Here is a 26,387-nt window from a genome sequence, read left to right on the forward strand (position 1 = left end):
CAGTAAGTGCTTCAAGTCCTCTTCACTTTCAGCAAGCAAGGTTGTGTCATCTGCATAATGCAGATTGTTAATGAGTCTTCCTCCAATCCTGATGCCCCTTTCTTCTTTATATAGTCCAGCTTCTCGGATTATTTGCTCCGCATGCAGATTGAATAACTATGGTGAAAGGACACAACCTTGACACACACCTTTCCTAATTTTAAACCACGCAGTATCCCTTTCTTCTGTTCAAACAACTGCCTCTTTTTCTATGTACAAGTTCTGCATGAGCACAATTAAGTGTTCTGGAATTCTCATTCTTTGCATGGTTATCCACAATTTGGTATGATCCACACAGTCCAAGGTCATTGCATAGTCAATAAAACACAGGTAAACATCTCTATTCTCTGCTTTCAGCCAAGATCCATCTTACATCAGTAATGATATCCCTTGTTCCACGTCCTCTTCTGAATCCGGTTTGAATTTCTGGCAGTTCCCTGTCAGTGTATTGCTACAACCATTTTTGAATTATCTTCAGCAAAGTTTTACTTATGTTTGAGATTACTGATATTGTCTGATAATTTCTGCATTCTGTTGGATCACCTTTCTTTGGAGCAGGCACAAATATGGATCTCTTCCAGTCGGTTGGTCAGGTAGCTGTCTTCCCAATTTCTTGGCATAGATGAGTGAGCACCTCCAGTGCTGTATCCATTTGTTGAAACGTCTCAATTCGTATTCCATCAATTCCTGGAGCTTTGTGTTTCACCAAAGACTTCAGTGCAGCTTGGACTTCTTCCTTTAATAGCATCAGTTCTTGATCATATGCTATTTCCTAACATGGTTGAATGTTGACCAGTTCTTTTTGGTACAGTGACTCCATGTATTCCTTCCATCTTCTTCTGATGCTTCCTGTGTTGTTCAATATTTTGCCCACAAAATCCTCCAAAATTACAACTCAAGGCTTGAATTTTTTCTTTAGTTCTTTCAGCTTGAGAAATGCTGAGCGTGTTCTTCCCTTTTGGTTTTCTAACTCCAGGTCTTTGCATTTGAATTTGGAGACTATCTCAAGAATAGATTTGATACATTGAACACTAATGACGAAAACCAGATGAGTTGTTCCATGACATCAAGCACATCAAACATGAAGAAAACAGAAGATCATTAAAAAGACAGGAAAGAAATAAAAGACCCTAATAGATGTCAGAAGAGACTCTAAAACTTGCTCTTGAATAAAGAGTAGCTAAAGCAAATGGAGGAAATGATGAAGAAAAAGAGTTGAAGAGAACATTTCAAAGGGCTAGAGAAGACAAAGTAAGGTATTATAATGAAATGCACAATGTTTCTTTTAGATACATGGGGATGGTTGACGTATCTTAATACAATGGAATAAAATCACCCCTGGGTAATAAACTTTCAGTTCACTTATTTGATTTCAAAATGCTCACCTATTTATGAGCTCCTTCATAGCGCACCAGTGTTAATTCTATAGCAAAATGATTAGTCATCTTGACACAGAATACAGAAGTAAATGGGAGCAGTGAAATTCTACTCTGTTTATCACTTAATTTTATCAGTGCCAGGCCATCAAATATAGTTGCACTTTTGTGTTGAAACTTGCATTTTCTAACAAGAAAACTCACAGCACACACTCCAATCCCATTTGTAATTAATCACTAGGATGAGTGTGGCATAAGAAATGAGTTTTGGTCACTTAAATGCTTTTAACAATGAGAATTAACAGAGACTTAAGGTTAGTTACAATGTGTTGCAACTGCTGTGGCCAGGACATGGTTGGAAATGCAGTTTTAAGAGGATTTTTCTTGTTAAAAAGCCATTTCCTTCTGAAGAATGTTGGGAAGATAGCAGCAGGGCAATAGGCAAATGAGAAAATTTACAAGGATTTCTGAAAAGCATTTGGAAGCATTGTATTCATGTGAACAATTGCAAAAACATTTTTCTGGGTTAAGTAGTTTAGCCTTTTCTCTGAAATTTTAACTGGATATGTTTGCATTAAAAAATAACTTTTGACAGACTTTTACTTTCTTGTCTCATTGCACATATTTTGGCTAACAAGCCACGTATGAAGTAATGTGTGTCCCCAGACTGGACTCTAGGGAGTCACACTGGGTATAATTTGTTCCTGCCTCCTCTTTCCGGAAAAGAGTGGGTTTGGGGTGGGGAACATGCTGCTGGCCTACGCTCATTAACTGCTTCCTGAACACCCTGATCTTCTGCAAGATAGTAACCATATTACCTGAATTCTGACCAGGTTCTTCTAATGGAGAAGACCTGCTTACAAGGTAATATGGCCGTCTATTTATTTATTTATTTTTTGTAACGTTATAGACCCAAATGAGGGATTTCCACCTTAAAACAATCAACACTGAAAGTTCTATAATTATAACCACAATACGGCTTCCATGACCCAGAATGTTTTTTTGGAATTTTTAGAGCTGTTTTCAGCCCCTGTGTCGTGTTTCTTTGACATCCTCACCGTTGGTGGGGTACTTGGTTTATGAAAACAGCAAAAGGCTACTCAGAGCCAAGTATTTTGAATGTGGTATGTTGATCAATATGTGTAACATTGTTAATGGTCATAAAGTTATGGCCTAAATTAAACAAATATGTAAACGACTTCTGAAGTTAGTTCCAAAAACAAAAGGTCTAAATGATAATATCAAAGCAATGACTTTTCAGCAGTGACTAACCTGGAAAAATGTTTGAGTGTGTTTGTTGAAAAGAACAATGTCATGATTTTAAACTTGCATCTTTATTTATCAAATTTCTTTCTTTGATATATCTCAGTACACGTTCTGTTCCTCTACCCTTCTTGTAGTAGGATCTTGTCCATTTTACTGAATGCACTGCCTTCCACCTTCCCATTCTGAGTTCCTTCATTCTCATAGTAAAGAGCAACTTTGTTACTTCTTATCATACTTCTAATTCCTTGTCAGCCTGCCTCTACCCACTAATTTTTTTTACTGCTTTGTATAAATTATAAAATGAAGGTCAGACTTTTCAGGGAGAAGTGGAACATTTTTAAAAAATCCAACTTTAATTCATTCTAAAATTAGTGGAAAAGACAGACACCACTTCTGTACGTTATGGCGGTACAGCCAGTGCTCTTCACTTTTTTTTTTTTCCCACTATTTATGGAAATAGTCTTACTTTTACTTTCTCAGGTCAGCCTGGCAGTCCAGAAGAAACAGTGTAATCTGTGAAGAATAACTAAAATAACTTGAGTACATTTTCTGTTAATGAGGGAAGGATTTTCCTTGGAGATTGGTATCCAGCTTTGTTTTATTTATGCTTCATATACAACAGAAAGAGGAATGTCCCCATTCTTAACATCATTAAAGTTAGCCAGATAACCAAGAGATGCAATGCAAGTGTTCTTCTTTGTACATCTTTGTAGAAAGGAGATCTCGTCAAGCTGTCTAGCTGGAATACCGTATTGGAAATAGAGGCGTAAACTAGAGAACTTCTGGGAGCTTGTTTCAACCTTAAAATTCTAACTGGATTCTTCAAGTACAATGTATTTGTGTGTGTGTGTGTGTATACATACAGTATGTTGGTTCCTTGGAGAATATATATACAGTGAAACCTGTGAGACCCAGAACTCGATGGGACTGCCTTGCTTTTCTGGGTCTGACAAGTTTTTCTATTGCTCGTTTTAGTGGAAAATACTTGAGTTTTCCTTCTCTGGCAGTTTTCTGCCTTACAAATGTTCTGGCTTTCTCAGGTTTTACTGTATATTCTCCAAGGACCCCACATACCACATGTTTAGGAAATGTTTGTTGACTGTAATCATAGCTCTAAATACACCTAAGAATAAAGTAAGCAATTATAAAATTAACTGACTAACCCAGACAATTTGGATCACATCTGAATTTTGAAACCTACTGATAAAAAGTCTCTAGCCATTTTCTCTGGCCTCCAACCTTTGAGACAGTAACGTAATATTATTGTCATAACGCCCAGCAATTTCAGATTTCAGTGTGCAGTCTCAAGTAAGATTACCAGGCTTTAAATCTCAGCTCTGCCATTCATCAGCGGTGTGGTCCAAGGAACAAAGTAGACATGGACAAGATAATTGATGGCATTGTGCGCTATGTTGAAAAGTTAGACCTCCTGCTCTAGAAAATGAACCTGAAGAATGCCCTGATCAGATTTTTACTTTGCTCACTTTAAATGTAGTGTGGTGGATGGTTTGGAGAAGTATGCAACTATTACAATATTGTGATAGTCGCTTGAGAAATGATGACAGTCTGAATCCAGGTAATGACAGGTGGAATGACAATGAAACAGTACGGGGGATCGATACTAAGGAAGCAGAATTCTGTAGTTTAGAGAATAATTGTTTAGGAGGAGGGATAGAAAGCAGAAAGCTCAGGCTGTTTCTGTCTTGGACAAATGATTAGATGGTGATGCTAATGGCCTTGATACGGAATATAAAAGGAAAGACAGGTTTGGGAGAAATAAATAATGGATTTAGCTTTGGACATGTTGAAATTCAATTGCCTGTCAGATGTCTAAATGGATGTAACCCCTGGAAAGGTGGATACACAGACCCTGCCTCAAGTATCTAATGATATGATTGATAGGCTATAACCCTTTGCCTTACTTTTGCAGCTATAACCTACAACTTTGCAATTTTTCCATAGGTTATGATTATTGCTTTCTTCATTCCATTAAAGAATAATAATCATGGTTACAAAATTTGTTACTTTTGCTCATATGGCAAGGAAACTAGAAGTAAAAAATTATATTCAGAGCTGGCTACATTAGGAATATTCATTTATTTTGAAAAACTATTGTAGCTTAAAAAGGAGACTCATACTACTTCTCTCAGCACAATTAACCCAAAACCCATTGCCATCAAGTTGATCGCAACTCATGGTGACCCAGTGTTTTACAGAGTAGAACTGCTCCATAAGGTTTCCTTGGCTGTAATTTGTATGGAGTCAGATCACCAGGCCTTTCTTCTGTTGTGCCATTAGGTGAATCTGAACCGCCAACCTTTAGGTTAGTAGTCAAGTGCAAACCATTTGTGCCACCCAGGGACCTTCCTCAATTAATACCCCAATATTCTCATATGTCTAGTCACTGTATTTATCACTGAGGTTCCTATTTATGTAACATCAATCATCGACGTGACTATATTGTTTGTAGAGAAATTCTTGCTTAGCAATACAAGAAGGTATTTTCAACAGCTTTGTAATATACCCACTTTCCTGTTTGACAAAATGCCCTTTGACTGCTGCAGTTCATATGGTTTCACACCCCTACAACTTGACTTAATAATTGGATTTTCTCTGGGTTTTATTCCTTTTGAACACTGTATCCTATAATGTGCCCAAAATTTGACCCTCAAGTTTACTTTCAGAGCTTTAACAACACTGATTTCTGTGAAGAGTTCCCTCTCAATTACTACCGATTCTCATCGTGCCCTTCCAAGATGTTTCAAAATATTTATGAAAGACCACATCCCAGACATGATAGGAAAAAAAAAAAAAGTCACAGGGCTCTGCATGGATGCCATAGACAAGGTATTTTATAAGCAGAGAAGAGAGCTGTGTGTAGCCTGCAAGAATAAAAAACAGCCAAATTTTAATTAAAAATGCAAAATTATTATTGTTAATTGAAATTTTTGAATAAATTTAAAAAAAACCCTAAGCACACTAGCAAATAATAATAATAAACCCTTACCAATTTCAGTCTCTCAACCTATTAAAAAATGTGTATTCTATCAAATTGGAAACTGAATTTATGATTCTAGAATCATAAAATCCAACGGGATTAACTCATTCTTGAGTTCATTCTCACTGTCTAAACCAGATTTATCCTTCATAAGTTAAGGGTGAAAGGCCTTAATTTTTTTTCCCCTAAAACAGCTTCTAATGATGTTAATGAAGATTAGCAATGTTTTTTAGTTTGCAAAGAGATAGGAAAAGACATTATTATTCTGACTACTGTTTTACTGAGGAGAAACCTAAAGCTTAAAGGTAGGTGTTGGATTATTTCTTAAGGTCCAGCATATTGAAAAACAGGCCAACCAAGTTTTCCGAATCTATATCCAGTGCTCTTTCAGCTTCACACCTATTGTCCCATGTAGAAGTTGTAACCATCTTCAAAAGCATGTTTGAAGAATGATGTATGATGGTTTATATGGCATGCACCCAGTGAAAACAATCCTAACGTGGGATAACAGATTCAGATTAAACATACTTGAGCTTTCAAAATACCAAATGCACCATAGCTATTACTCCCTTACTCCCAGAAAGTAGAGAGAGTGGAAGAGGTTAAGGACACCCCCAAGCAGGTCAAACACATATATGCGAGAGGCTAACATGTCATTGCAGCGGAGAAAGTGGGAGAGATCCCAGATGGTAGATGGTGCTTTCCCTGGGGGCCTATCTCTGCACTCTAGCATCCCACCATGGCTGATTCTGAGGCAGTGTCTTCCGGAAACACTGCTGATGTCCAAGCACAAGGTACTGAGTTTCCTGAAGGGCAAGGGCAGCAGTCTGCTACATCAAGGGTTTTCAAATCACAGGTTTTGATCCATCAGTTTAATGAGTCATGACCAGCAAAAAATAATAATAACAGTAATACAAGACAAAACAGAAAGAACGGATTAAAAAATGTCATCATAAAAGTATTTATTTTTCAAACATTGACCTCAGGAGTGTGTGCGTGTGTGCGTGTGTGTGTGTGTGCATATGTGTACTGGATCCCAATGTAAAATATATTTCATTCTGTAAGTCTCTCTCAGAAAAGTTTTAACACCATTGGCCTCTATACTAGACACTGGTTGGACAAAAGTCAAGCAATCGGTGTTCTCCATAGACTTGCCATCGTGACCCCATGTGTGTCAGAGTAGAGCTGTTTTTAATGTATAGGTTTCAATGGCTGATTTTGAGAAGTAGATTGCCAGGCCTTTCTTCCAAGACACCTCTGTGTGGACTCAAACCTCCAACCTTTCAGTTAGCAGTCAATCCTGTTAATAATTTGTACCGCCAAGGTTTTTGAGTGTTCTCCATAACCCACCATTATCTTCTTCCCTTCTTTCACATGTTCCTGCTGTTCCAATGTATACTCTTCCGGGCCAGTCTTCTCACTAACTGTGCCATTACGGTATCATGATTGAAAAAGTGAGCAAGGACAATACTGTCAAAGCCACTTACTTTCATTAATTTGTTTAAATCCTACTGACACAGTTGTGATCATCAAATTGTCTTCTTTAATAATACATTTTGATGGACACAAATTTAGAGCTGAAAAAGAGCTCTGCATATAATTTATCTCCCACCAGCTTTCTAATCAACTCAATACAACTGAATTTAATTCTTCTACAGAGCTTTGTTATTACGGATGTAACAGAAAGCATTGCTTTTCATTATTTGAAAGGCTTGTACTAAGAGTCAGATGATCCAAGTTCCAGCAAAAATTTCTCAGTCGTGAGCACTATCTGTAGTACATTGAGGAGATCATGAAACATCTCCTAGTCTGGTTCCCTCATATATAAAATGAGCAAATTAAACTAGACGATTTCCAATGCATTTTCCAGCTCTAATTCTGTCCTATTTTAGTCTGTTGTACAAGTTCATGGAACTTTTAGGAAGCTAAAAGGTTTTTTTTTTTCTTTTGATCCTTTCTATAAAGCTCTCCATCTTGAATAACAATAAGCATATTTGAAGAATCCCCATATTCAGTTCTTAAATAGTAATGCATTTTGAAGAGTTTATCAGGTGGAAAGAAAACTTTAAGTACGTTTTTCACACTAAATCTTAACAAATGATCATTTATAAAATAGCAAGTGGCAAAAAAAAAAAAATTCTTTAGTACCTAGTCCAAGCTATAAAAATGAAACGTATATTAATGTTCCAAAAAGGTATGTACATCTTGTAAGTATGTAACATTTTCTGAACGTAAACCATAGATACTCGCACATTCTAATCAGGCATGAGTCTCTTTAAAACAGACCCATCATACAGAAAAAATGTTAAAAAAAATTGAACGTTATGTAAATCCCAGGCATTCAGAGAGTAGGACTAGGGTTAAAGAAGCAAAGAACGCTTGTCCTGATAGAAACCTACACAGCTTTCTTTCATCACCTTTGAGTGACGAAACAGCCCAGAGCACAGGAAGAAGTCTAGTAATCAGAATTGATTCTTGTGACCTGTCTTGGTCTAACCTAAGACATTTTTTATTAAGCTTCTTTTGAATAACTATGGGAAATTTTAAAGACGTGGTTGCCTGACTCCTGGCAATTTTAGGTTAGAAGCAAAAGTTTTCAATTTTTATAAGAAGATTCTTCTATCTGGCATGACTTCCAAAAGAGTTGAGCAGGCAATGGGACTCGGGAGTTTTAGTCCAGCTAAAGGTAGAGATCTGCGCATGTGAGAAATGAATCCAAAGAAGCCAGTAATATCGATAAAGGAGAGAAAGTGAAACAGAAAAAAGAAAAGAGAGTGGAGGATAGAACCTGAGGAAATGCCTGTGTTTACAAGTAGCAGGTTGAAAAGGAATCAGTGAGGGAAATAAAGAGGAACAGAGCGGAAAGAGAAATAGCACAGTGTTACAGAAGCAAACAGGAAAATTAGGTGCAAGGGATAGATAACAGGCTGCAGAGTTGAGGATGCTTACTGCGGGAAAAAGAAAAAAAGCTTTGGCTTTCAAGATGCATATTAATACAATGACCATTGAGGCTAATTTCGAAGTGCTGTTAGAATGAGCAAGAGAAGACCATTATTTGAATGTGAGCTATCATTTCAGTTGGTTTTAAATGACACTTCTCCGCCTGCCCTCAGATTTGGATAAAGTTTTTGAGACCATTAATGGATAGAAACACTTATTGGCAAACAGCTTATTTCCAATATGACTCATCAGGAAAAAAAAAAAAGTAAAGGGAATGGGATGGAAATAATGATCATCTGGTTTCTGCATCTTCCTAGGAGAGGGGGCTGCAGCCCCCGTTTCTCAAGAGGGTTGTCAACTTTGTAACAGGGGTTCGAACCGAAACAAACCAGTTTGAAGCCCTGCTGAGAATTTGCATTTCTAACAAGTTCCCTGCTGAAAATTTGCATTTCCACCCCCAGATATACTGAATCAGAATCTACATTTTAACAAGATCCTCTGGTGCTTCTCGTGCATAACTTCCTGGGAACTTGTCAGAAATGCAAGTTCTCAGCAGAGGTTCAGACTGGAATGGAACCAGTTGGAAGCCTTGCTTTCCAAATTCCCAGTATGATATGATACATGGGCCCCAGGAACTGTGCAGAAAATGTCAAGAAGCTCGCCTTTGCAATGGTTATCTGACTTCGGAGACTATCACATTAATGCTGTTGGCAGCAAACACTAATACGTTGTTAAATTATTTTGTTCCTGTGGTTAAATAATTAATATTGCCTTGGTTGTTAGCAACTCCATTTATTGTGGTTATATTTTTAATGTCTGGGGTATTCTTTCCTCTATAATCTTTCCACAATTTCACTAATTAGTCAGTTATGCGTTATTTTGCTTTCTGCAAGACGACACAGACTCGCCATCCCTCTTAATGATAGTATTCGATAGAAGAAATGTGACAACATATACATGTGTGTCCTACTGACACAGTTGTCACCAAGATGTTTATCATCTTGGTCTTAGTGTACTTGACTTCATTTGTTTCCACTATGTACAACACATGCATTAGTTTAGTTAACCCTACCAGAGCAGTGAGGAAGATTAAACAGCTGCTTCCTATTCAGTGCACAAGCACTTGACTTTACTTATTTCTCTGATGGTGGTAGTAATGACATCAACACAATACCTAATGATTGAATAGCACTTTGCTTTTTAATATATGTTATTTCATATGATCATCACTATTGCCCAATCCGATGACTATCGTTGTCCCATTTTACAGAGGAGAAAAACAAGAGACCAAAGAGATTAGGTGACTTTTCCAAAGACATTAAGCTAGTCACTGTGAGCCTGAAATTGAAGACTCGCAGGAAATCATAGTACGGTAGAGGCTCCTAATAATATAGATCATTCGATTCTCTGAAAGGCATCCTGGAGAGGGGTCAAAGGTAAGGACAAAGCGAAAGTGATTGCAAGCTCTAAACTGAGACAATTTTCCCTTGTGATCAGGGTGTGGGGGTGCCAGTCGAATCAACTTAACGCCATTGTAGAGAGGCCACGGAGAAGGTCTCTGCCTCGCTATGTCAGTGGGCACATGGCGGCACGCAGATGTAGGGAGACGGGCATTGGGGAGCGCGTGGTCCCTGCCATAGGAAAGAAAGCTTGTCACAGGAACATCTCTATTTACTTGGGGCAACACCATAATTTAATGGGAAAAAGTAGAACAAAGAAAGCTGTGTGTATGTGTGTATGTGTGTGTGTGTGTTGATGACAGTGAAGTACCCGTGGAACGGAGATAAGTAGATGCAGGAATGAATATAATATACCGTTATGACAGCTGCCTTTGTATTCATGATGTGTTAACATACTTTGGGCTGCTCAGAGTAGCAGTTGGCAGCAACTGAGGATTTGGATTTTGTTGTGGTATTTAACAAAACCAAGACTGTACCCATATTATTAGAAAATACAAGACGGAAGAGTAAGAGCACAGTCTAAGTTCCCTATTAAATCCAGAATAATCTTGGCATATCACACCAGTAGTTAAGTATGCAAGCTCTAACATTAGATTGCTTAAGTTTGGATTTTGGCTGTCTCCACTTACTGCTGTGTGACTTGTGCCAGTTGCCTAACCTCTCTGTGTCTCAGAGAAATTAATGTTTCATCATTTATAAAATACTTCATCATTTATAAAATAAGGATGATACTAGAATCTGCTTCAAAGGACGGCCAGGAGGATCAAAAAAGTTAATTCAGGTGAAGTATTTGGAGCAGTGCCTGACACAGTGAGTAATTGCTAAATCGTAACTTTTACTATAATTTAGTGTGTGTCATGACTACTTGTGAGCCAGGTTAGAGAAATAATCTGTTCTGAAGATCACTTACTTCTTCCTGTCCCCCAAAGAAAGAACAAATCTATTCCACATGGTAAAGTATAATATGCAGAGCTAACATCTCTTAGGAAATATTTGGACAAATCCACCACTTTCCCTAACTGCGATGCCTTGTTTTGTCATTTAATATACTTATTCACTCCTTGGTTTTATTCATTTGCTTTCAACAGGGTGGAGGCAGTTAAAATGTTTTATGATTATGAAATATTTAAATTTGAGCTATTCTATTTACCAAATCATGTTAATAGAATCAACCAATTAAACTAGACACTATATTTAAAAGAAAACCCCTGAGGCACATTTGTCCGTTTTATTTGACTATGAAGCAGAGATAAGTAAAATTTGTAAAAAATTTGACTACTTTTGTGCTTGAACTGATTTTATTTCTGCGTTTATTTGGAGCACACAGATAAATCTAAACTAGTATTAAGATCCCACAAATACAATCTGCTATACAGGTTCAAGGGTTGTGGAATAAGTGTTAGAATAATGATTCTGTTTTTAGTTATACATGAATTACTTGAGTTAAAATTCGACAATTTAAATTTGACATTGAAATTCATCTGCCTTTAAGGTTTCTCTAGTTCAATTTACTATTACAAAGGAAAGGATTCATGTAATGAATTTTCTTGAAGAATATATGATTAAAAATTGATGTTATTCATGACCTTCTCATCACTGTTTTGAACCCAAAGAAGGCAGCTACCCAAAGTTCTTAGCACCAGAGACTTCCTGGAAGCCATTGTTTAAAATAGTGTGATGGTGACTCTTCTTTCTGTGGACAGATGTTCATATCACAAAAACCTCCAATATTTCATATCGATTAACCTCTTTTAAAAAATGGTTTTTATCTGTCCTAACAAAACCAACAATTGAAAAACATATACGTGTCGTTCTGCTGCTATAGTTCCTAGCAAGAGTGAGAAGAGAAAATTCACCTTTGCTTACTTTTAATAGTAATACTAAATTTTTATTGTGTATTCCATATTTAATCTCTTTCTATATAAAGTTAAAGCAACGCTACATAATAAAAAAATTCAACAATCTAGTATTTAGTATTACTTTGGTTTCCTTTGCTCCTTGCTTCAGATTTTTAATAAATGATTCAATAATAGGATCAGGCAGAGACGACTATCTCAAAAATCCTTTCAAACATCAGAAAAATAAGTAGGATCAGGCTAACTCCTTTTTATAGGTGAGTACAAGTGAATAAAGTTTTAAGGGTAGTCAAGAAGTCCCAGACAAATATGATTGTAATTTGTGTTCGATGTCACGTCTCTACCAATAACTAAGCAGCCATAAAAGACTGAAGTCCGAGATGGTAAATATATAAAGTATTATAAATGGCCTCTAAAAGTTAATGGATTCTTTCAATGCCTATTTAAAATGATTGTGTAAGGAAAAGAAGAGGGTGTGCCAATATTCTCCTAGAACAGAATCAGCCTCTATTGCACTGCTATCTCTACTTTAAGAACTACTATATGAGGTTTGAAACATCCCAGGGAGGAAGAAAGAGACCACAGTTTGCATATGGGAGGAATGCTAAAGAAGACTGTGGCAGGGTCAGAGTCACAGCTGGAGTGAGTTTAAGTGCCCTTGTCCTCTTGCTGTCTGGAGTCTAGCACAAAAACAAAATGATGCATGCTAATAATCAGATTATCATTAACGTACTTTTCTTGCTATTCACAAGGTAACTTTCCACTTGTATCAACTGTCAATTCTCAGGAAAAGAAAAGGACACTTAGTCTGGATTGTTATCATACCTTTGCAATTATTTTGGGAAGTTTAATTTTAATTGTTTTCCCAATTATGTTTAGCATGTCAGTTGATGTTCAGAGGAGATAGCGGATGTTTACTCTGTGTCGGGGCAAGTTGGGCTGGGGTTTCAAAAATAAATGGATAATTTCAGAAAGTGAATATATCACCTGCAGGAAAGAGATGATAAGGTTTATTTCAATGGGCACTTTCACAGGTGTTTGTGTGTGCAAATAGATACAGCATTTTTATTAAAAATGCAGTACGCAAATATTAATTCTCTGACTCCGCTGTATATCAAGCATTCTTTTCTTACAATATAACTTTATCCAAGCTGCTGTCCTTCAAGTGTCCAAGTTATGTTAGAAAATTATGGAATCTGAATTCACATTAAGCCAGTTTTAGCTTCTTTTTTAAAGACACACGCCTGGAAGGTTATCAGTATTTAAAACATAATTGTCACCATGCCATTGCTCACTTTTTAAATATTTCAAAAAGCTGAAGTATAGCCTTCAGATTAAATTCATCTGCTTGTCTCAAAAAGACAGACGAGTAAAAATAAAAGAAACAACCACAAACACAAATCCAAAAGGTTTTTCATTTACATAAAATAATGAGAAATCCACACCGAACTGTTTTTTTTTTAATTTTTTGAGTTTTTGTTTGTTTTTAAAATGGTCCGTAGAAGTCGATAGAGGTGATGTCAAGCAACAATACACACAATCAAAATATATTTCTCCGCAATGATATTTAAGTTTTTTAAAATTACTTAGGGTTAAAACTATTTGAAATGATAGCCTTAGAAATTGAAAAATATATTTATAGAGGTTAGTTACAGTACGGCGACTTAATTTACCCCGAATACATATATATATACATGCTTGGCCTTTTGAAAACCGTTAGCAACAGCTGCAAATGGAAGGTCAAATTAAAACATTAATGTGAATAACTCAAGCAAAAATCGTTTTTGTTATTTCTGTGTCCGTCATCTGAGTATTACCACACCTCAGTTTTATGTATCAGTTTTCATCATAACCCACAGCTGTGTCCTTGAAAGCACACCTAAGTATGAGAATTGTTAACACCTCCAGAGAAGAGTATGTTTTGTTTCTCTGGGCCCGCTAAATCTTCCCTAAAATTCAAGGGCACATTTTCAAGGAACGATTTACAAATGCATTTACAAATCCACCATGCCTATAGAACAAGTAGAATTCCTATACATTAGAATATTTGCCTTCCTATGAAACCAGGCTATGATAAATCAGGAAAGCCTTAGCGTTCCATGTAGGCTCATTTTCACTTTTGTTGAGTAATGAATTATTCAATCATTTCTTCTGCAATGGCAATAAAAAACTTTATTTTAATTCTTTATCCTTACAGTAAGTCAGAAAAATAAAATAGACAGTGATCGAATTTCCATTTAAAGATAAAGAAGACCAAGAACAAAGTTTCTAATCTGTCTACTTGAAGTTGCACCCTCACAGTTTGTTGTTTCTGTACCCCTGAAAGACATGCGCCTCAACATCCTCAGTCAAGAGTGAGCGGTGTCGAGGAGACAGATCCAACTTATTAGGCCTCAGGATGATGTGACATAATTAGCTAGTTTGACCAGTGGGCACTTGACTTCCCACCTTCTCAATCAATCATACTTTTCTCTTCTGCTGGATAAAAATTCAGCTTAGCTACATTTCAGTTCTAGCATTTGTCTCCGTAAAGGAAATGGCACCTTCCTTTCTGAATGGAAGTCCGTATTGTATTAAATAGCCTTTGGGTTTCCGTTCCATTATTTGAAATAAGAATACTTAGAATTTTGATGACCACATCCCCAGTGGAATAAAGAAGATAAAGAGACCTATAAACTTTAAAGTAATTCCTCTTCCTTCTTCAAAGAAGGGAAATTTTTCTGTTTCTTCATAACAGGACACATTTGGATCACCCGCTAAAGAAAGAAGCCAGAATATGCAAAAAAAAAAAAAATCCCATTTTCCAGCTATCTTCCTACTATCCAACCCAACATTTTATTTTACCAATATCACCTGCTAACAATTGTCTTACAAGCCCAATGTCAAATTTTAAGGATCTGATATTATGGAAGGGAGCTCTGGTGGTGCTTGGCTGCTAACCGAAAGGTTGGAGGTGCAAACCCACCAGGCACTCCTAGGGAGAAAAATGTGACAGTCAGCTTCCGTAAAGAGCACAGCCTTGGAAATTCTGTGGGCCAGTTCTATTCTGTCCTATAGGGTCGCTGTGAGTCAGAATCGACTTGACAGCAATGTTTTTTGTTTGTTTGTTTGTTTTTGTTTTTGGTATTACAGGTCAGTAAATACAGTGAAATATATTTCCATAGAACTGCTGAGTTATGGAGGTCGTATCACAATCAGAAACTCAATTCATTTGTAGAAAAAAATACATTCTCAAATAAGGGGTTATAAGTCAAGTTGCAAAACTCTTTAAGAACCATAATTAAGTAGATATTTAGAGGATAGCAAATTAAACATATATTTTATACATTTGTATATATATGTGTATGTGTGTGTATATGTGTATATATAAAACATTGCCATTGAGTCGATTCGGACTCATAGCGACCCTGTAGGACAGAGTAGAACTGCCCCATACGTTTCCAAGCAGTGGCTAGTGGATTTGAACTGCTGACCTTTTGGTTAGCAGTCAAGCGCCAGGAGGGTTCCCTCCTCTTAACCACTGTGCCACATTTGTATATACAGACACATTATTAAAACATAACAGATAAGCTAAGTTCTAGGGTATATTCCTCAAACTACTCCATGGAATGCGATTACCAATGATAGTGCTGGCGGGAGGAATAATTACCGAGGGACACCAGGTGTTGGAGCCCAGTGGTGTGGCAGAAACAGAAAGTGCTTTACAGAAACGCACCGAGTATACATGAATTGAAACCCTGTGGAACACAGTTCCACTCTGCCACACATGGGCTTGCCATGAGTCGATTCGGACTCCACAGTAACTGGTACTGGTAGAATTGAAAGGGCCCAACCCTCTGTCCTTGGCAGAACTAAACGTTAAGCTCTCTTAAATAACCGATGACTTTGAATTTGAAGTTAGTAGCATTAAAGATTCTTATAATTTGGATGGAGAGAATTCTTTCTTTCTAATGTCTACCCCTATTTCTTGATGGACTTCAGAGAGAATGTTAGGTCCACTCCTATTGAAAATTAGTGTTCCCAAGGGAAGAGGAAGAAGGGATGAGCGGAGAGTGATCACAGATGTGTAAGTATGTGCAGATTTGCTAGTATATGTAAATGATATGTATGTATGTACGCATGTAAGTAGGTATATATAGTTTCTTATTTTTCTTCAGACTTAAAAAAAAAACCGCTAATCGAGATTTTGTATTCCTTTGAAAAAATAGCTGAAAGTTCTGACACTTCAAAGCGCAGGAAGCATTCTCAAACTATGAAACTAACAAAATTGTCCCCGTGAGAGGGCAGTAGGGGGCCAAGCGCGGACCTGAGTCTTCCCCTCACTGTCCATCCGGGACTGGCTAACGCTGCCAACCTTCCCCCTGCTGTCTGCGGTGGAGGCAGGGATGCAGGTAGCGGGACGCAGAGAATGCGCAGAGCGTGGCGACAGCAGCCTCCTCTGAGGAAACAAGGAAACCTGGGGTCTGTAGAGCAGTGGGCCGCCGCCGGGGCTTGACACGTGTGCTGTGCGAGATGCGAGATGCGTGTTTGGTAAATTGGCTTTCGCTTTTGGCTTCCCACAACCGGAGCAGAAGGGGGAGCTGTCACTGTTCCTGGTGCCCACAGGGCCCCATCTTCTGGCTGCTGCGCGCCTGCCACAGAGGGTGCCGAGCGTGCGCGTTGTGTCTCTGTTTGTATAACTGTTTGCATGTGTCTGGCTGTCATTCTGCATGTCTGTGTGACAGAGAGACAGAGACGCCTGAGGAAAGTTCCCTCTCGCAGAAACGTCTCCGACATCTGCCTTGTTGAGTCTCTGGCGCCCCTGTTGCCGGCGCCTACGACGCTGTCATTGTCACCTCATCATTTTGTTTCCTCCTGTATGATTTATTTACAGTTCTACATGAGTGAGAAATGTGCGTCTACTGAAGTTGTTTTCTGTCAGTGACCTTACTTCTTTGAAGGAAGACAGTGGTTGGGAGGAAAGGAGAACCCAAATAAGGGGAAATTCCCCTCCCGATTATAAAACGTAAGGGTTAAGAGCCCAAAACTTCTCAGGATTGAAATCCCTCCCCTCTGCCCATCCCCTACCCCCTGCCACTTATACTAGCTTTGTGCCTTGGGAAAGTCATTTAATCTCTCTGTGCCTCAGTTTCTTCATTTGCAAAATGGGAAAGTAACAGCGCCTAGCTCATAGAGTGGTGAAGACCAAAAGAGTGAATATATGTAAAACTCATAGTGCAGTGCCTGGCACACAGTAGTTGCTACGCGTTAGCTGCTATTCATTATCTTCATCTTCTGCACCAGTGTTAAATCCGGAGAACCGCTCTGACCATTTCCCCCACAGGAACGCACTCGATTTGGGTACATGCCCACGTTCCACAGCAAAGGTGAAACAGAACCCTAACCCGCTTTCTCCGTACCCTTCAAGATCTGCAGTTATCCAGCCACCCCACCCGTGCAGACTTGTCTCAGGGAACCCCTTCCCAGCGACTATGCGCACCACACCAGGGGTGCGCTCCGAGGGTAACAGGGCGCAAAGGCAAAAGGCGCGCGCAAGAACGCTGGTCCCTACCTCTCCGGGCTGAAGAGTTTGTTTGGGGGGTTTTCCTACCTGCCCCAGGTTTTTGCCCTTCTTACTGCCGCCGAAAGCCAGTCGTTGGTATATGCCTGCAGATCGATTGGCCGCTTGGGCAAGCGTCTCTCCGCCCAGAGAGGACTTGATGGAGTTGAGTTTCGCCCGCGAACTGCCGAGCTGTGAGCTCTCCACCATCAGCACCGCGGCCAGTAGAAGCAGGCAACGGGACGAGTCCTTGCCCCGCATCAGCGCGGCCATCTCCCAGCGAGTGATCCCCGGGGAGGCGCAAAATCTGGAGGAGTGTGGGTGCAAGGGGAGCGAGGATCCCAACACGGGACCCCTCACTCGGGACACGGTAGCTTGCAGACTCTGTTCCCCAAGCCCCTCCTGACTTCGGGAGCTAGGGCTGGGTGAACTCAGTCTCACGCCTCAAGCCAGGAGCAAGCGCGACCCAAGTGAGACCCGCTTCTCCACCAGGGCAGGAAGTTCTGCAGTAACTGGAAGCAATCAAAGGCGAGGCGCCTTCTCCGCCAAGGAGGCGTGACCCGAGGTGCAAGAAGACCCAGCCCGGCGGCCCGCACCGCTTCTTTCGCTCCTTGCTCCGCACCTCCTTGGTCCTGCCCGGATCTGCGCGGTTCCCTCCTCCTCTCAATTGCTCAGGAGAGCCGCACTAGTTCCTTCTCCTTTGGCTTCAGTTGCTTTTCCCTCCTCTGTTCCTTCCCTACCCTTTATGTCTCAACCTTTGCAGGACACTAGTCCTCCTTCTCAAGCTTAGTAGATGCTACGATGGGAATTCAGGATCCGCCCCCGGGCCGGACACTCCGGGTCTAGGGCGAGTGGCGGTCCCCTACGCACGCGCTTACGGTCGCGCCAAAGTGTTGTCCCTCGGTTCACACTGCGGGGAACGCCGGGATGCCCTGGGAGCGGGCTTGCGCTCGGCGAGGTCTTTCTCTCTCCCTCTCGTCTGTTCCCAGCCGCCCCTTTTGCTTTTTATAGCTTCCCACAGTGGGTTTCTTTATTCCTCCGCCCCCAATTCAAGAGTGACAAAGAGTGAAAACGCTTCTCTCACCCCCCTACGCTCCCTCCTCCCTCGTATCCTTTCCCTGGCTGCTGCTCCTTCCTTTCCCCTCCTGCTTCTCCCCCTCCCCACAGTCCCTCTCCTCCATCCTCATGGCTGACTGCTGACCCCACAACAATCATGGGATTTGTCCCCCAGAGGAAAGTGGGGCATCCTGATTGCTGACAACAGATCCAGCGGGTGGCGGGACATTCGGAAACCGGCAGGCACAAACGTGGAAGCGGGGAAAGACAAGCTGCCACTGAGCATCGGGACCGCCACCACCCTTCCTTGGGTCTCTCCACCTATCTCCAGCCCCAGACTCCTAGAGGAGCGATAGAAAGGTCTTACAGAAGCTTCAGAGAAGTGAAAGTCTGGACGTTAACACCGTGGTCTGTGTGTACTCGAGTTTGGTTTTACCCTTTGCATCCCAGGGAGTGTGTGAGTCTGGGTAGGTGCCACGAGTGCCCAACGGATCAGAGCAAGGAACTTTGGAATGGGGGAGAAGAGAGGACCAGAGAAGGGGCGAAAAGATGCTCAGATTCTCCCCCTCCGGAGGAGTTCGGGTCTTTCTAGACACATCCGCCCCTCCCCCTCAACATGCACGGTATGTCTGTGTCTCTTGGGGTGGGAAGAGGAAGGCGATGCCCTTGGGTACTTCCAGAGGTTTAGACCTTACAACCCCGCTGGGCATCTTTACCATGCCCAGCAAAAGCCTTCACTGGAAAGAGGAAATCCTAGACAGAAATGAACGTGGGCAGAGGCGCCTGTGAGGTCTTGCCTTCCTTGGCTTCCTGCCTCCCAGCCCCTAGGAATTTCATGGGAAGCCTTTCCTGCCAGTCACCCAAGGCTCTCCAGGTTCGATTTGCTTCTCGAAGGTCTAAGGCGGCTCAGACAGGGGTTGGGAAGCCAGAGAGCTGGGCGCTTGGGGGCGCCCGTGGCAGCCACTGGGCGAGGCGCCGACGCACCGCAGGAGACAGACAAATCGTCCCGGGCAAGCTCCAGACTAGGAGCGCTTTGACGGCTAAGCGCCAAGGCTCCCAAAACAGTGTGAGGATAGTCTCCTTGCCTGCGGGCGGGAGTCGGAGAAAGGGGCAGGGAGGAGACGGCTGTTGTGACGTTGTTGCATTTCTCCTTTTCAGGCACCAAGATCCAGGCGTTAGGAAGTCCAGGCGGCTCACCACAACTTGGAGTTAGAATGGGGCGGCTAACACCCAGGGGAGCAGGCTACTACTCTCCTTACCTTGGCACTGTTTAGAAGTTTCGGACCTAGAGTCCCAAGTTTTCGCACCTGATCCTGGCACACGTCAGCACATACGGGGGCACCCATTTAGCATGGTGTCACTAAGTGAAAACTTTAGTGACTCCAATTTTCCCTAAGACAGCGTGGAGTTCTAAAAAGTGAATTTACACTTGGTCTGTCCCTGACAGCTCCAGCTTTGCCTAGTCCGTCTGCCCTGGAATCCTTCGTTCTCACATAGGTTTTGTTTTGTTTTTTAATAAACAAGCAAACGGGGAATAAAATTTGATGAACCCTCTGGCGTTTTCATCACTTCTAAAAAACATGCCCAGGAATGAATTTGTAAGAAACACTGCATTCCAGGCACCAGTGGAGGACCAGGAACCTGACCAGTGCCTTATACATAACTGGGATTCAGCGTTTCGACTTTACAGAGGGGTATATCTTTTGCCTTCATTCTGATTTGCTAAGTAGAAAACATTAAAGAAATGGAGAAAAATTAAGTTAGAGTCTACTGGTTCAGATATTTCTGAAGAGTATTTTACACCCAAGGGGAAAGACAAAAACAGAGCTAAATACAGAGGCAACAGATCACTCTACATCCACTTGGAAGGAATGAACATTGACCGTATGCTGAAGAAGAAACTGAAATGAAGCAAAAGGAAATTCGAAGATACTTTGCCTGCTTCCATCTCTGCCCTCTTCCTCCACCTCCAAGCAAAATAATTCTCCACGTACACAGGCCTAACTCTTCTCGTATGTGCTGCTAAAAGGAAAAGTGATGTCAAGTGCAGTGCATCTGCTCTCAAGAAATCCCTCGGCTCTGGGTACCTGGATAAAGAGATTATCTCCGAGGCTAACGCAATTCAGGAACCCAGCTCTGAGGCTCACACAACACCAGGCAATTCCAAAAGCAAACTTTTACAAAAGCAGTTCATATCAAAGCTCACATGAAATTTACTTGCACAAACATTCTCCCATATCAAACAAAATCACACATATGGAATCAAATGCTAACGCATACATAACTATACCTTGGGATAAGAAAAAGGAGGCAGAAAATGAATTGTATTCATGACCCAAATCTCTTTCTGTATAATTGCACCACGTATACTAACAGAAACAGACACACATCACCCATATGTAGACAAGTAGATACGCATATAAAAAATAAGCTACCTACCAATAAATGTAATCCTTTGGATTACTGTCATAACCACACACGTTTTTCTCGTGTGTTTTTTTCCTAAGTATGAAGATACAAGCTTCAGATTCTACTTGGGGGAAAAGGGCAGGATGATTATGAGTATTTTTTTTTTATTTATTTCTTGTTTCCAAATATAATTTAACAGTTTCTTCTCAGAGCTCACTTCAAAACATTTACTTTATGATCTAAGCCAAAAAAAAAAAAAAAATGAGCTATGGCAAGGATTTCCTTTTTGGTAATTCCCTTCCAATTAATCATAATAGTAATAATAATCTTATCTTGCATTAGCATACCACCACCCATCTGTCAGTTTGTCGTATTGCAGCGGCTGGTATGTCGCGATGATACAGAAAGCTGTGCCGCTGGTATTTCAGACACCAGCAGGGTCACGCAAGGGGTATAGATTTCAGTGGAATTTCCAGGCCAGAATAGACTAGCCTGGAAAACGGCCTCATGTTCTACTTCTGAAGAGTAGTCTATGAAAACCCTATGGATCACAACAGAATATTATCTGATATAGTGCTAGAAGATGAGCTTCTAGGTAGGAAGTCACTCAAAATACTTAGTGGCCACAACAATGGACTTAAGCAAACCAACCATTATTAAGATAGTACAGGACCAGGCAACATTTCATTCTGTTGGACATGAGGTAGCCATGAGTCAGAGACAACTCTACAGCAACTAATCACAGCAAACATCAGTATCATGCTTTACCGTTTACAAAGGGTTTTTAAGGTATTTTTTCATTTGAGTACTATCCCCAGGAACTCAAATAGTCGCGTGCTGACCGTATGTCTAATGCTCTTCTCTCATTCCACACAGTCTCTCCCACAGTGGCCCCTTAAAGACAAGAAGGTGGTTTTGTTGTTGTTGTCATTTACATTTTTCCCCAAACCTTTAACCTTTTACTCTGATTTTTGTGAAAACATTAAAATGATATTAAGGTATTCTGCTTTGGAAAGCAACGAGAACTTTTCTGTGCTAAATCAGCGTGGAGTAAGCAGACAGCAGGGACTCCAGTTTCCTCAGCTCTTGTCAGAGCCCTCAAAGTCCTGGACCCACAGCAGATCAAAGGAGAAGCCAGATGTCAGAAGAGAGAAGCTATGGAAGATGGCAGGGGCCCAGAGAAGACTCAGGAATGGAGCCCACCAAAGTCACCTCACAGGAAGTTGGTGAAGGTAGCCCTCACCATAAGAGCTGGGAGACACTATCTCCTTTTGTCCTAGGTCACGTTTGTGTTCTGTATTATCTGTACACGTCTGGTACTTATTTCAAAGGCCTTGCCTATGAAGCAAACGCACAGTCTTATGATCTTGTATATTAGATTTTATGCAAGGCCTTGCAGACTCTTAAACATGATAGACGCTCAAGTATTTTTTTATAATAAAGATATATCTTGACATATTTGCTTGTGTTTTGCGTAATGCATATAAACTATCTGTACTCTAAGTTATCATTATTAACCTTTATTGAGAGCTGTGCCAGGTTCTGTGATAAGTGTGTTACCTGGATTATTCTGTTCAAACCTCAAACAACCTCATGAAGTATTGTGGTACAGTGAATTACTTAATATGGCCCTTCTAGCCAGTCTTTGTGATATCCTCACAATGATTGAGTGGGACTATGCAAATGAGATGCTTGTGGCCCGCCAAGACAGCTTACTGTTAATGCAAATAAGGTGTATGGAATCTGTGATGGTTACGGTTATGCATCAATTTGGTTGGGCCATGATTTTCAGTGGTTTGGCAATTATATGATGATGCAATTTGAAAGTTATGTAATGATGTAGTCATCCTCCATTTTATGGTCTGATGTAATACTCTTCCATTTTGTAATCTGATGTAATTAGCCTCAATTTTGTGATGTGTTATAAATCCTAGCTTCTATGCCTGTGGTTATGATGTCATTTGGGAGTGAGTTGTCCATTATGTTAATGAGGCAGGATTAGGGTGGGATGTAGTTTGAGCCACCATCTTACTAGAGGATGGGACTCAACTCACCACCCTTACCCCAGTTACCACGCTTATTACCCTTATTCAAGTCACACCCTTGTACTGCCTTGCTCAAGTAAGGGGAGTTTCTTGAGGGTATGGTCTGCATCTAATATATATATGAATGCTCTGGCAAAGCGTTCTCTCTTGCTCTGGATCCTGCACCAGGCCCATCATCATCTGACCTCCAGTTCTTGGAACTTGAGCCAGCAGCATATCATCTGACCTGATTCTCCAGCTTCCACAGCCTTGTGAACTAGCAGCCTGTCATCTGACCTGCCGGTTTGGGTTCATCAGCCCCTGCAACCACATGAGTCAGGAGAAACCTCCAGCCTGACACCTGACCCATGGATTTGGGATTTACCACCTTCCACAACTTTGTGAACCATTTGCTTGATGATTAGTGGGTTCTGTGAGACATTGTAGTGAATTACAGAACCCAAAGACAAGAGGGAGAGTACTGTGGAGAGAGGGAGTAATTGATGTTAGAGATGATGGAGTGGCACAGCAGTTTGGAAAAGCTGGACATTTGGGACATCTTTAACCTCTGCCTCATAGGAACCAGCTTTGTGCTGATTCTTCTAAAAGAAATTATTCATTTAGGTATCTATTGAATTACCCTTATTTTAAACCTGAGGAAAATGAGGCACAAAGAAATAAACTTACATCTGGTCACACAGACTAATTAAATGTTAGAATCAAGATATGAACCAGAGATTTGTTTTTCAGGGGACATGCTCTGAACCACTAAGAAATATCGATATAAGAATATGTAATTTTGAAGAATTTTACAGGTAGTACAATAGCTTTTCTTTAAAAAAATGTGTTAATATGCAAATAAAATACTGATTAGGCTGATCTTTGAGGCTAAATTCTCAGAAGACCCTTTTTATAAGCAGTTAAGCAGCATATCCAAGGGCAGAGAGCTAAGAATGGTGGAGCCATGATTCATCCCCAGGCTTCCAGAACTCAGGACCTGTGCTCTTCACCACTATGCCATGCTGCATAAAAATCACTATTTACTACTGCGGTGAGATGGCTTGCTTTTGTGTGACCTTTCTAGCCAGGGTCTTATAACTCTCACCCAACTGATTGGGTGGGACTGTGTAAATTAGGTAATTGTGGCCCACCAAGGGGATTGGTCAGGTTTTCCTTAAAAGAGAGCCAATTCCAGAGCAGAGGGAAGATGCCACTGCCACCAAGGAAGAACAGTCAGGAGTGGAGAGCATGTCCTTGGGACCCAGAATTCTTGCACTGAGAAGTTTCTGGACCCAGGAGACAGACAGCTGTAATACTAAAGACAGCAGGAAGCGGTGGCAGAGAAATGGTGGATAGAGAGACTGGCAGGAGAGATCACCAGCAGGAGACAGCACAGTAGGCTTCCCGGCCCACAGAGATAGAAAGCTGACTGCCTTTGGGCCAAGGCTTACTGGCGGAATACGGTGCCTCTGGGCACTTATTGGCAGAGCTAAAGAGCCTTGTAACACTTGCCAGAGCAGGGCAGAGGCCAAGGGGCCAGAGAGAGGCCCGCCTGTAAGCATGGCTGGGAAGAGGCTGTCCTGCTGGAAGAACTGAGGGTTCCTGAACCTGAATTTTAACCCGTTACTTTCCTGATAAACCCCATAATTGTGAGTGTTGTCTGTGACTTCTTTGTGGCCACTGCAATGAATTACCTAACCCAGCAGAGAAGTAGAGTGCCGTGGGAGGGATGGATGGTGACAGAATGGGTAAAGATGGCAGAGAGAGAAGGCGTGTCTGACCTCTGCCTCATAGGAATCAGCCTTGAGCTGTTGATCTTGATTCTCCTTCCCCTTCATGAATTTAAAGGCAGTCAGACACCACCCCCATGCCATTTTTAAAACTACCTACTTCAAATAGATAGTAGATTTTTAAAAGTGAGTTTTTAAAATAGATAAGAATGCAATAACATCATTAAGGAGTAAATATATAAAAACAAGCTGTGTTTTCATATATGTGGAGAGGACCCTCTTGTTCAAAACAAAGTGCGTTTATGAACACTTTCTCTTTTGGCCACATGTTTCCTCTTCCCTCTGCTCCTCTAGCTGTAGCACCACTTTGTTGTTGTTGTTAGGTGCTGTCAAGTCAGTTCTGACTCATAGTGACCCACATGCACCACAGAACGAAACGCTGCCTGGTCCTGTGCCATTGCTCACAATTGTTGTTATTCTTGAGCCCATTGATGCAGCCACTGTGTCAATCCATCTCGTTGAGGATCTTCCTCTTTTTCGCTAACCCAGTACTTTACCAAGCATGAGGTCCTTCTCCAGGTACTGATCCCTCCTGACAACATGTCCAAAGTATGTAAGACATACTCTCGCCATCCTTCCTTCTAAGGAGCATTCTGGTTGTACTTCTTCCAAGACAGATTTGTTCATTCTTTTGGTAGTCCATGGTATGTTCAATATTCTTCACCAACATCACAATTCAAAGGTGTCAATTCTTCTTCTGGCTTCCTTATTCATTGTCGAGCTTTCGTGCATATGTTGCGATCGAAAATACCATGGCTTGGGTCAGGTGCACCTTAGTCTTCAAGGTGACATCTTTGCTTTTCAACATTTTAAAGAGGTCTTTTGCAGCAAATTTGCCCAATGCAATGCATCTTTTGATGTCCTGACTGCTGCTTCCATGGGTGTTGATCGTGGATCCAAGTTAAATGAAATCTTAGACAACTTCAGTCTTTTCTCCATTTATCATGATGTTGCTTATTGGTCCAGTTGTGAGGATTTTTGTTTTCTTTATGTTGAGGTGTAATCCATACCGAAGGCTATGGTTTTTTATCTTCACCAGTAAGTGCTTCAAGTCCTCCTCACTTTCAGCAAGCAAGGTTGTGTCATCTGCATATTACAGGTTGTTAATGAGTCTTCCTCCAAGCCTGATACCCCATTCTTCTTCATATAGTCCAGCTTCTAGGATTATTGGCTCAGCATACAGATTGAGTAAGTATGGTGAAAGGATACAACCCTGAGGCACACCTTTCCTGACTTTAAACCACACAGTATCCCCTTGTCCTGTCGAAAGCTGCTTCTTGATCCATGTACAGGTTCCTCATGAGCACAATTAAGTGTTCTGGAATTCCCATGCTTTGCAATGTTATCCATACTTTGTTATGATCCACACAATAGAATGCCTTTGCATAGTCAATAAAACACAGTTAAACATCTTTCTGGTATTCTCTGCTTTCAGCCAGGATCTGTCTAACATCAGCAATGACATCCCTGGTTCCACGTCCTCTTCTGAATCCGGCCTGAATTTCTGGCAGTTCCCTGTTGACATACTGCTGCAGCTGCTTTTGAATGATCTTCAGCAAAATTTTACTTGTGTGTGATATTAATGATATTGTTCGATAATTTCCACATTCGGTTGGATCACCTTTCTTGGGAAT

At 40.9% G+C, this 26,387-nt stretch overlaps 1 protein-coding gene across 1 annotated transcript in view; it reads right to left on the minus strand.

The window, feature by feature from the left end:
• The window catches only part of DKK2 (dickkopf WNT signaling pathway inhibitor 2), a 106,141-nt gene extending 88,088 nt beyond the window's left edge, over window positions 1–18,053 (minus strand). The window contains exon 1 of the mRNA XM_004380218.1: window positions 17,526–18,053. Within this exon, the coding sequence (XP_004380275.1) occupies window positions 17,526–17,747 (222 nt within the window). The 5' untranslated portion in view covers window positions 17,748–18,053. The remainder of the gene's footprint in view (window positions 1–17,525) is intronic.
• Window positions 18,054–26,387: the final 8,334 nt, after the last annotated feature.

The sequence above is a fragment of the Trichechus manatus genome, unplaced genomic scaffold (genome assembly GCF_000243295.1).
Source record: "Trichechus manatus latirostris isolate Lorelei unplaced genomic scaffold, TriManLat1.0 scaffold00071, whole genome shotgun sequence".
NCBI lineage: Eukaryota > Metazoa > Chordata > Mammalia > Sirenia > Trichechidae > Trichechus > Trichechus manatus.